Source organism: Rana temporaria, chromosome 4, assembly GCF_905171775.1.
Source record: "Rana temporaria chromosome 4, aRanTem1.1, whole genome shotgun sequence".
Classification (NCBI taxonomy): Eukaryota; Metazoa; Chordata; class Amphibia; order Anura; family Ranidae; genus Rana; species Rana temporaria.
The window spans coordinates 433,162,947-433,175,640 of record NC_053492.1 but is presented as its reverse complement, the minus strand read 5'-3'; the positions used below and the strand labels follow the sequence as shown (position 1 = coordinate 433,175,640).

Genomic DNA, 12,694 nt, shown 5'->3' with positions numbered 1-12,694 from the left:
GAGGCATGGGCACAGTGAGGCAAAGTGAGGCACAGTGAGGCAAAGTAAGGCACAGTGAGGCATACAGATGGACATCCTAGGCTTATACTTGAGTCAATACGTTTTCCCAGTTTTTTTTTGTGGTAAAATTAGGTGCCTCGGCTTATATTCGGGTCAGCTATATACGGTATATATATTTTAAATTTAGCTGTATATTTCTTGCAACTGCCATAATCTACCACCAAATATACAATCTAAAATAAATTCTTCTGCTCCTGGCAATCGCAGCAATATCACACATGTGAACTATATTTATTGTTTGTACCCATAGTACAGCCCAGAAACAATCATGTGCAATTTGCTTTTTTTTTTATCTAAAACATACTGACACTGATACCAATTTTAAAAATGCTTTTTAAAAAAAATAATCTTGCCCAAAATATACTGACCATGGCCGTTGACCCTTACTTGACCCAAATTCTAACCCTGGCACTGACCTAGATCAAACCTTGATCTAGCAATTGTTTCATTAATTTTAATTTTATTATTATTAAATTTTTTTCACACGCTTCTGTTTATTTCTTTCTCCCTTCAAAGAGAGAGAGAGAGAGAGAGAGAGAGAGAGAGAGAGAGAGAGAGAGAGAGAGAGAGAGAGAGGGAGAGAGGGAGAGGGAGAGAGGGAGAGAGGGAGAGAGAGAGAGAGAGAGAGAGAGAGAGAGAGAGAGAGAGAGAGAGAGGGAGAGAGGGAGAGGGAGAGAGGGAGAGAGGGAGAGAGAGAGGGAGAGAGAGAGAGAGAGAGAGAGAGAGAGAGGGAGAGAGGGAGAGAGGGAGAGAGGGAGAGAGGGAGAGAGAGAGAGAGAGAGAGAGAGAGAGAGAGAGAGAGAGAGAGAGAGAGAGAGAGAGAGAGAGATACAACATATATCTCCCCTCTATTCAGAGAGAAAAAAAACATAAAGCCCAATTTTGAATTTTTTGACGTGTTAATAAAACCGTAAACTTCTTTGTGAATTCAGTTGGATTATAACTTGTTTTTATTTTTCAGGAAAAATTGGGTTTTCATTTGGTGGTAAATGGTAATGGATATCTCCTTATGTTTTATTTTTTTATTAATAAAGAAAAACTGTCTCAAAAAGTAAAGAAAAATACATTTTTTTTCAAATATAACTATATCTCTCGCTACTACCATAACCTACCACCAAAGAAAAATCCAAAATAAATTCTCCTGCTCCTGACGATCGCAGCGATACCACATATGTGTTAGTATGTTAGTTGTTGTTTTTACCCGTAGTACAGCCCAAAAACAATAGTGCGCATTTTTGCTTTTTTTTTTTTTTTTAATCCTACCTAAAACACACTGACACCAACACTAACAAACACTGATACTAATAAAAAAATACAAAACAACCTGTCCAAAAAATACTGACCCTGACCTTGACTCAAACACAAACCCTGGCACTGACCTAGATCAAACCTTGAACTATTTTTTTTTTCTACACACTTTTTCTCTATCCCTGCAAGAACAGAGAGCGATACAATGTATCTCTCTTGTCCAATCACAGCGACAGAAAACATGGGGGCTGGCTTCAAAGTGACTGTGATAACCAATCAGAGGCTATCACAGCGACCAGGTGACCTGGAATTAGAGGTTCCAGGTCCAGATCCTTAGAACGGGGCCCAGGTATCTTGGTGAGACCCCGGTCTCTGTGCTGGTGGGTACGCAAATATGCGCCCCCCACGGAAAAAAGCCCAGTCCAGTGGGGCCGCATAGTTGCGCACAGTTGGCGTGAAGGGCAAAATATATATACCGTATTTATCGGGGTATTGCGCGCTCCGGCGTATAGCGCGCACCCCTAATGTTGACCCTAAAATCCTGTAAAAAAAACATTTTATTACAATTTACTACTTACAGTTTTGTTGTCTTGCCTGGCATCCATCGGCGGCCTCGTCCGGTCCGGCGTCCGTCTGCGGCCTCGGTGGTGTCCTCCCGCGCTGTCTCCGTGTCGAATCCCCGCTTCCCGCACTCAGTTTGAAGCCTCCGACGACATATACCGAGCGCAGTACACTTGGGTATATTCGGCCACGCTCGGCTTCTCACGCATAAACGTCACAGAGCGTGACTACGAGCGAAGCCGAGCCTGGCCGAATGTACCCGAGTGTACTGCGCTCGGTATATGTCGGCGCATGCATTCAAACTAAGCGCGGGAAGCGGGTATTGGCGTATATCGCGCACCCACGATTTTGCCCTGATTCTCAGGGCAAAAAAGTGCGCGGTATACACCGATAAATACGGTATATAGTCATGCGAGTGGAGACTATATTGTCTGATTTGTGGTTTTTACCAACAGCACCAACACAAACCATCAGTTTTCCTATACTTGGCCACCAACATTTTTCTAACACTATCTGTGTGCTCTGCCCTTTTACATACATACAGTATAGCCATGGTGGAGGTCAGGGCATGCTTGAAATAGTTCTGCAGCCTCCATGGTCACCCATTAATACTTGGGTTGCATTTCTTTGTTTTTTACATACCTGTTACTGTATATTGTTTTCTCCCTGAGAAGCTGGCATAGATGAGTCCTCTGTCCACCTTGTGTAGCTGGTACTCTCTAATCTCACCATTTGTTTTTCTTGGCTCCGTCCAGCTGACATGTAGAGCTGTAGAGTTCACTGTGGTAACAATAGGTGGCAGGACATCTTCAGAAACTCCTTGTTTTGTGGTTGCAACTACCTTTATTAAAAATAAAAAATAAATATATATATATGCAAAAAAACAACAACAAACAAACAAGGTTACATAATTGTAAGGTTAAATAAAGACACCAGCCCATCCAGTTTAATGGGGTGTGCATGTATGGGTGTGTGCATGTGTTTTTGTCAGTAATAATTTCCATATCACTGTATATTGCCCATATAAAAGTTTTTGTTGAAACTATGGACACTCCCTGCTGACACCACCGATTGTGGAAAGGAGCTCCACATCCGTACTGCTCTGCCAGTAAAGAACCCTCTAAACAATTTGATGTTAAACCGCTTCTACTGAGAACAGTATCACGGGAGGGAGGAGTCTGCGGATGGCGCGGTCAGAGTGAGGAGTGACTGGACACGGACGCCCGCACCTCAGCCCTGCTCTGAAGACATGCCGGGACCGGGACCGGCGATGCTTGTGAGCGGGACCTCCCGCGCCCTCTGCTAGGGCGTCCCTCGTCCTCTTATCTCCCCCCCCTCCGCCGTTCTCCCCCCCCCCCCCGGGCTGGAGCACATACCTCGCTGTGTAGCGTGCCTCGCGCGCGGCTCCCCTGGCGAGATTCGTTGGATGCTCCGAGAGGAGTGCGGCCGTGATAGGACGTTAGAACGGCGCGCCTGAGCAAGGAGCTGCAGAGGGGAGCGAGGATCGGATCCCCCCCCCCCCCCCGGCGGCATTAACTAAGCGGTGGTTTCTCGGACCCCTGAAGCGTGTGGGCTGCCGAATGGTGGAAGGGCTCCTTTTTTTTTTTTTTCTTGTGGTAGAGGTGTGCTGCTCCGCTCCGTGTGAGGGGGCCGAGGGGAGACACAACGCCAGCCAGCGCTGGCCCTGCAGCCCAAAAAAAAAGAAAAAAATCATGGGCAGTTCTGTATACCCTGACCTGAAACAAGGTGAAACAAAGTAGAAATCCATTGCAGCAATTATTCTGCCTTATTCTGCTTACTCTGCTAGAAAGCTGATAAAATGGTGAGTACATTGGTCAGCTAATTGTGCACTGCTTATCGACGCACCAGAATGGTGAGTACAAATGTCTATTCCAGAACTAAAAACTAAAAGCTAAAAAAAAAGGGAAAATGAATATATATACCAATGGGACTATGTTTCTGAGAAGAATGGTAATTGGAAGTGACTGACATAACATAACGAGAAATAAGCTTACTGAACTGTTTCTATTGGGTTTTTATTGGGTTCTCTAGGCAACATCCCCCGGATATTTTTCCTCTCTCCTTCTCTAGTAGGATCAATCAAAATACAGGGAGTGGTTCTTTTTTTTTTTTTTTTTTTTTTTTTTCTCTCAGCAGAACATCCGTAACATATATTGAACTCTCTTTAAAAGAAAATTTAGAATCTACTATGCACAATATACAGATGACTGGGCAGAGAAAGTGACTAAAAGTGACTAAAACGGGTGGACGCTAGGGCAAAAGTATAAGCATTTGTGTAAATTATCACACTATTAAGCCCTGAAATCGGTATAAGGAGGACTTTAAGATCAGCGGGCATTGGAGAATGACAGAAGGGGGGGGACAGAATATGCGTTAGGCGCACGGAATACTCGTAACATACAGCTAAAGAGGAAGAAACACTTCAGTAACATTAAACATTAAATTCTGATACAAGAAACCTCAAAAGGTTCTGTCATAGGTACTATATACCCCCCATAACCGCAACCGCAAAACGGACTTCTTATAAAAGACACATATACATATAAAATCCTGGTGAAGTATGCAGCCATAACTTAGATGCGGCAACAAGTACGGGTAAAAATACAGGACCATTGTAAGACCGAGAGGGGGTGAAGGATGACCACAAGGGGAAAAGGTGTGAGAGGTGGGGCAATCCCAAAGCCCCCCCGCTTAAGTCAAAGTCCAGGCCCGATGTGCAAATTTGTGACCCACGGGACAAACGGGGACAATCAGCATACAGAAAAATCAATAACCACCAGAGGAGCTCAAGTGGAGAAGGAGAAAAAAAAGGAAAAAAAAAAGGGGGTCGCTAATACTTTGGCGGACCCAGAAACACTCTCAGAGTCACTCCTAGAGATCAGAATAGACCAAGATAGAGAAATAGATAAAGAAATAGACCTTGAACAAAGAAATAAGGATGAAATGCAGGACATGACACGTCTGCCTACAAAAAGGGAAATGGAAGGAATGTTCGCGTCGCTAGAAAGATCACTCAAATCGCAAATGGAAAAAATGGAGAGAAACATGGGATTTATTCTGGAAAGAGTGGAAGAAGTGGAAAAAAAAGTTGATCATAATGCAACCTCAGTTAAAAAACTAGAGGATGAAATAAAAGCATTAAAAGCAAACCAGCGAGAACAGGCATATAAATTAGAAGATCAAGAAAACAGGGATAGAAGGAAGAACATAAGGATACGCGGAATCCCAGAAACGACACAAGAGGAGGATCTCTCAGAAATAATAAGAAAAATCTGTAATCCAATATTAGAGCGAGAAACAACTTCTCCACTAAAAATAGAACGAGCACATAGGTTACGACGCCCTAGAGAGAGAGTACAGGATTACCCAAGGGACATTATTGTTCGATTCGAAAGCTGGGAAGAGAAAAACCACCTATGGAGAAAACTGAGAGGGAAGTCGCCATTAGAATACGACCAACATATTATTCAAATATACCAAGACCTGTCACAAGAGACGTTAAAAAGAAGAAGAAGCTTAAAACCCCTGCTAGGAATCTTGCAGGATCATGGCATACAATATAATTGGGGATTCCCAGCCTGCCTAATAGGCAGGAAAAACGGTATCTCCGCAAGATTAAGGTTCTTAGAGGAAGTTCCCGAGTTTTGTCAGCGACTGGATATCCCAATACCACCCAAATAAGATTAACAATGTTGAAGTGGGGGGGGGGAGGCGAGTAGGGGGGGGGGGGGGGGGATAGGGAGGCACAAATATAGTAAACAACGGGAGCAGGGTTGAGGAGAGGGAGGTCCTGGAGAGCACTCCTTCCCCAGTCTCCCACGCAAGGGAGATAGGAGACCGGGCTAACATAGAATTCCACCTCAGCCGGAGGAGCAAAAGAGCGCCTGGAGCGCCAAATAAGAAAAGCTCCAATATGACCAAAGGGTCAAGGATCAACCAAAGGGAAGGGGGGAGGAGGGAGGGGATGAGAAAGCCCTATACGAAGATCATAGGGGCAAGGTGTGAGTGGGGGGGGGGTGGAGGGGGGAGGAGGGGAGGGAGGGTGGGAGAAGGGGTTCGGGCGGGGGAGGGGAGGGGAAGAGTAGGTAAAGGGGCCCAGATCTGTATGTCATGCAACAAGGAAAAACAAATGCACTTGAGAAAAGTACAGGGAAAAAAAAAAAAAAAAAAGAGAAAGATATGACAAATATAAATTTCTTAACATATAATGTAAGAGGTCTCAACTGCCCGGAAAAAAGGCATATGGTATTAAGAGAGGTTGAAAGGTACTCAGCGGAAATAGTTTTTTTGCAAGAGACTCACATAACATTGGACTCTAGTGTTAGATTGTATTCCCGGGCAGTTCCCACCTGGTACTATGGGGATTCTCCAAAGAAGAGAGCCAAGGGGGTCGCCATAGGAATAGGGAAGAACATTTCCTTCACAGTAGAAGACAGGAAAGTGGACCCGGAAGGTCGCTATTTGTTTTTAAAAGGAATACTCCAAGGGAAAAAATACACGTTAGCAAACATATATTGCCCAAACAGCCAACCACATAAATACCTGAGGGGGATCTTGAATGCTTTAATGGAGTTTAAACTTGGACATGTAATACTCGCAGGAGACTTCAACCTTTCAATGGACTATCAACTAGATAGTACGTCCGGGGCACAGAGGCGAAATATTAAACAGCTAAGAATATTAGGGAAAAAAATCCACAGTCACTGCTTAATAGATCCTTGGAGAATAACATATCCAAATAAAAGGGACTACACCTATTACTCTTCCGTGCACGGAACATACTCAAGACTGGACTATATAATGGTAGACCACGAGCTACTGGAAGAGGTAGTTAAAACTTCAATAGGGGTAACTACAATCTCAGATCATGCTCCGGTAATAGTAAAAATTAGATTCAAAGAGATAGAGCAAAGAAAAGGATCATGGAACTTAAATGAAGAACTTTTAGAGGACAGCGAGGTAAATAACATAGTGAGAACTGATTTGGAGCAATATTTCACCCTCAATAATACACCTGAAGTAAGGGTAGCCACTGTCTGGGAGGCCCACAAGGCATACATTAGAGGGAAACTAATTTCGATAGGAGCAGGGAAAAAAAAAATAAGAAAATTAAACATGGAAAAACTAACAACGGAGCTATTTGAATTGGAGCAAACGCATAAAGAGCGAGGAGAAAAGGAAATATATCAAGAAATTGTCGCAAAGAGGGTCCAGCTCAGAGATTTAATGAAGGTTGAAACAAGGGACATATTCAAAAACGTTAGAAAAGAGAGGTATAAATGGGGGAACAAACCAGGGAAATATTTAGCAAGAATATCCAGGGAAAAAAAAAAGAAAAACTACATAGAAAAAATAAAAAATCAAGATGGCCAGATGAAATATAGGACGTCTGAAATTGCTGAATCCTTTCGGACTTTCTATAGTTCATTATATGCAATAAGAATAAATGAAACTCAAGAGCAGGAAAATATCAGAAAAAAGAAAATTAGGGAATACCTAGAAGAAGTGAAATTACCTAAAATCTCTCAAAATGACATTGAATCCCTGGAGGCACCAATAACTCAAGACGAGATATATGGAGCTTTCCAGGAAACACCGTGTGGTAAGAGCCCAGGCCCTGATGGCTTGCCGATTATATATTACAAAAAATTTAAAGAACTCTTGGTCACAGAGATGTGTAATTATTTTAACAAAATTGGGGAGGAAGAGGAAATAAGAAAAGAATCCCTATTGGCAAATATTACTATTATCCCTAAAACAGGAAAAGATGGAACTTTGTGTTCCAACTACCGTCCAATCGCACTGTTAAACGCAGACTTGAAGGTATATGCGAAAATATTAGCAACTAGGATAAAAAGCTTAATGCCACAATTAATAAACACAGATCAGGCAGGTTTCGTAACAGGCAGAGAGGGGAGAGATAATAGCATAAGGACCCTGCTGTTACTGCAACATGATCCAAAAAAGAAACCCCCAGTCGTACTCATGTCTTTAGATGCCGAAAAAGCATTTGACAGAGTCGACTGGGGGTTTATGATGGAAACCCTACAAAGTATAGGCCTAGGACCAAGGTTCATGAAATGGGTAAAGAATCTATATAGCCACCCGACGGCAAGGGTGAAGGTCAACGGGGGTATGTCGTCTGTGTTCGAAATGAAAAACGGAACTAGACAGGGGTGCCCGCTCTCACCTCTCCTATATGTAATAGCTTTGGAACCATTGTTAGCAAAAATTCGGGAAAACCCGGATATAGGGGGGGTGAGAGTGGGAGATGAAGAACACAAGGTGGCGGCATACGCAGACGACATACTCCTATATCTGACCAAACCCAGGGTGTCCCTCCCAAATATCATAAAGGAAATAAAAAGATATGGTGAACTCTCAAATTTTAAAATAAATCCGATAAAAACAGTTATTTTGAATTTGGGGATAGATAAAAAAGAAGCTGAAGAACTACAGAAAGAGTTCCCGTTCACATGGGAAAAAGAAGCTATAACGTATTTAGGAATAAAAATTACATCAAGATTTGAAAAACTATACTCGGTTAATTTTGTCCCCCTAATTAATGAAATTAACCAAGACCTGAAAAATCTTGCAAAAAAACATATTTCTTGGATAGGTAAAATCAACGCGTTTAAAATGATGATATTACCGAAGATCACATATAAACTTCAAATGCTCCCAATAAAAATACCACAAAGTTTTTTTAAAGTAATCAAAACAGTAATCTTGAAATACATATGGTCAGGTAAAAAGGCTAGACTAAGTTACTCATTGTTGAGCATGAAAAAAAAAGGAGGGGGGTTGGGGCTCCCTGATATAAAAAGATATTATTCCGCTGTTAACTTAGCTAGGTTGGTAGAATGGTCAAATACATACACAAAAAAAAAATGGGTACGAATGGAAGAAATATTAAGTAGCACACAACTAAATAGAAATGTATGGATACCACCCAAAATGAGGGAACTGGGCACAAATACACATAGTATTACAAGGAACGTATTTAGAATATGGGACACAATATTTAGACGGGAAAAATGGGAGTATAACTCTCCATTGATCCCTTTAGTAGGCACAAATTTTTTTCCACCAGGTAATGGAACACGTTTTGGAAAGCTACTGGGTGAGAAAAAATTAAAAGATATTGTCACACGGGGGAAAATTAAATTAAGACAAGATATAAAGATAGGAGAAGGGGAACACATGATGAGTGAATGGGAGTACATACAGTTAAAACACTTTGTGAGCACATTACCACAACCAATTAGGGAAGATAAGACACTACACCCAATAGAAAAAATTTGCAATATGGATAAGCCCCTGATACACGGTATATCAAAGGCATACGGGATATTAACGGAGCTTGAGTCCCAGGAAACCCTCCCCTTTTTAGAAAAATGGGAAAACGATTTGGGTAAAAGGATTGATAAACAACAAATGATAGGTGCAGTATACAATCACGCTTCGGACAACACCACCATCGAAGCAAACTACAAATGTATGGTCCGATGGCATTTGACCCCAGTGAGAATGAGTAGGATCCACCCAAATAACTCAGAACTATGTTGGAGAAACTGTAAACAAAAAGGAACAACTATGCATATATGGTGGGACTGCCCGAGAGTGCAGGAATACTGGAAAGAAATTTTGGAATATATTGCAGAAATAACGGGGGAGAGGATTCTTTGCAGCCCGCTGACTTGTATGTTTCACGGAACTGAAAAAACAAAAAAACAGTATGGAACAACGTTGGTCCCAGTGCTGCTAAATGCAGCAAAGGTCCTGATCCCAAAGAACTGGCTACACCCAAAGAGGCCATCAATTAAAGAGTGGATAGAAAGGGTGGAATATATAGAAGAGATGGAGTACCTTGCCTGTAGAGAGACAGGCGGCGAAGACAAATACAGGGTGGTCTGGGAAAAATGGAAAGTGTTTAAATCCACAGAAAAATTTGTCCAGGGAATGGTAGAAGCAGATAGACGAGAAACCTAAGAGAAGACAGCATGACACACAGATCTAGGGAGAGGGGGGAAAGGGGGGAGGATAAGGGGGGGGGGGGAGGGGGGAAAAAAAAAAAAAAAAAAAAGGGGCTAGTCATGTTATAATAGTAAGCAATGCAGCCAGACTGGTTAATTGGCAAAAGGGTAATTAATGGTTTAAAAAAAATGCCAAGTTTACAATTGTACAGAAGAAAAGGAATTTAAATAAATAAATAAATCTCACGAATGATGTGAAGCCACAAGAGAGACGTTATGGGCGGTCGAACCGTGAGCTAGTCTCGCTGCTAAAATGTGAGTAGAGTCTGACGTGAGAACAAAGAAAAAAAAGAAAAAAAAAAAAAAAAAAAAAAAAAAAAAAAAAACGCTTCTACTCCAATTTCAATGAGTGGCTTCTGCGCTTTTTTTACCTTACCCTAAACTGAATAGTTTCTTCCCTATGCTAGAATCACCAATGCGGTATTTGCATATTGCTATCATATCTCCTCTCCAGCGTCTCTTCTCCATGGAGAATACGTTTAATGTTTGTAGTCTTTTCTTGTAACTGAGGTCCTTCAGCCCCTTTATTAGCTTTGTTGCCCTTCTTTGGACTCTCTCCAGCTTCAGCACATCCTTTCTGAGGACTGGTGCCCAGAACTGGACGGAATACTCAAGATGTGGCCGGAGCAGAGTCTTGTAAAGTGATAATATTATAGTTCTATCTCTGGAAAAAATACCCTATTTAATGCATCCTAATAGTCTGCTGGCATTGCTTGCTGCACCTTGGCATTGCATTGCATGCTATGCTGAGCCTGTGATCTACTAGGACCCCCAGATCTCTTTCCATCCTGGATTCCCAGTTTGTACCCCTAGCAAGTAATTTGTGTTCATATTTTTAGCACCCAAATGCATTACTTTACATTTTTCAACATTAAACCTCATTTACCAATCAATTTAGTTACAATAAATTAAAATTATAATTTTTTTTTGTTTAGACTGAGCATATATACATTCAAGTAAATTGGAACCTCGGATTGCGAGTAACACGGATTGCGAGCCGTTTGGAGCAGTTCCGAAATGCTCAGGAAAACCTTGGAAATACTCAGTTCCTGAGCCTTTCTGAGTTTAGCCGAGCTGTCCTTGGGCCTTTCCGGGTGTTTCCGAGGCTCTACGGTACCCCCCCCACCTCTGGCCACATGCTGTATTGCATGCCATTGAAGTCAATGAAGAACAAATGATTTTAGTTTCCATTGACTTCAATGGGGAAACTCGCTTTGATATGCAAGTATTTTGGATTACGAGCGTTTTACGGGAACAGATTATGCTTGTAATCTGTGGTTCCACTGTACAAAAATATAATATATTACATATTACGTCATGTAGGGTGACTAATTTGCCATGAGTTCTAGGTCCATTCCTTACTGATAAGAAATAACAATGTTTCTTTACTGGTCCATGTGGTGACTGCATTTAGATTTTTCCAAACTAAGAACATTTTCAGCAAGTATAGGAAATACCCGTTGATCCTGCCAGATCCCCCCTAACAGGAAACTTAATTCCCTTGAAGAACACCCTTTAAGTTGGTGCTTCCTGCTTTGGGGGAAATCGCTTTGTATTCTGCACACCATGAGTGAGTTCATAAGCGGCCCTTTAATGCTTACGTTTATTTATTTATTTTTTAATTAGCGCAAAGGTTGATGCCTACATGGAATGAGATGTGTCCCATGTGCTGCTGGCTGCCCTTTTCCTTAAAACCTTCATTCCTGTGCCCAACCATGTGCTGTAACAGTGAGCTTCCAGGGCTGTGGGGGCCAATACAAGCCACTGGACCTCAGAGGTTCTGATCAAAAGTGCAGACAATGGGGTTGTTTTCCTGAAGGCAAATGGACTATGCAATTTGCAAGTGCTGTAGCACACATTTTTCCCAGAGTTCAGTGAATGTGGTGAAGCTTAATTTTGTAAAGAGTACCCAATCAGTTGCAAGAAAACAAAAAATAAATAAAAAAAACAGCATTTTTTTGTTTGCACATGATTGGATGAGCTTCACACTATTCACACTGGGGCGGGGGCGGCATCGGCGGTAAAGCGCCGCAATTTTTAGTGGCGTTTTTCCGTCAGAGGTATTCGACTGCTAGTGGGGCTGAAAAAGGGGGTTAAAAAAACCCGCAAAGCGCCGCTACAGAGGCGCTTTGCTGGCGGTTCAGCTGCGCTGCCCATTCATTTCAATGGGCAGGAGCGGTGGAGGAGCAGTGTACACACCGCTCCTTCACCGCTCCAAAGATGCTGCTTTCAGGAGTTTTATTAACGTCCTGCCAGCGCATCGCCTCAGTGTGAAAGTACTCAAGCTTTCACACTGAGACTGCAGGGGGGGCGTTTTTCAGGCGCTTTATATGTGCTATTTTTAGCCCAAAAGCACCTTAAAAATGCCCCAGTGTGAAAGGGGTCTAAGCTCTGGGGAAAATAAGTGTGGCTGCACTTGCAAAGTGCACAGTCTATTTGCTTTTAGTAAATTAACTCCTATGTCTGCCCTTTCCATCCCTCCTCCATTCACAGAAGCTGTACTTTTGCTTCTTACAATGAGAAGCACTCCATGAATGGGGAAGATGGACCCATCCTCCCTTCATAGATCCTCTTTTATTGATGGCAACTATATTACATCTTCTATGAATAGAGAAGGGAAATGGAGAGCATAGTCGGCTTTGGAAGATTACAGATGTGGGAGTATGATAGGGGGGGATCTTTCAATGAACAGAGCAGCCACCAGCACAAGGGACTGTTCACATCCAATGTAAATACTGTTCCTGTTGCTGATTATAAAAAAAAAAAAA

At 42.2% G+C, this 12,694-nt stretch overlaps 1 protein-coding gene across 1 annotated transcript in view; it reads right to left on the bottom strand.

Annotated features, from left to right (window-relative positions):
- The window catches only part of USH2A (usherin), a 1,018,338-nt gene that overhangs the window by 223,099 nt on the left and 782,545 nt on the right, over window positions 1-12,694 (bottom strand). Inside the window, exon 55 of the mRNA XM_040347840.1 lies at window positions 2,512-2,710. Coding sequence (XP_040203774.1) covers window positions 2,512-2,710 — 199 coding nt within the window. The remainder of the gene's footprint in view (window positions 1-2,511; window positions 2,711-12,694) is intronic.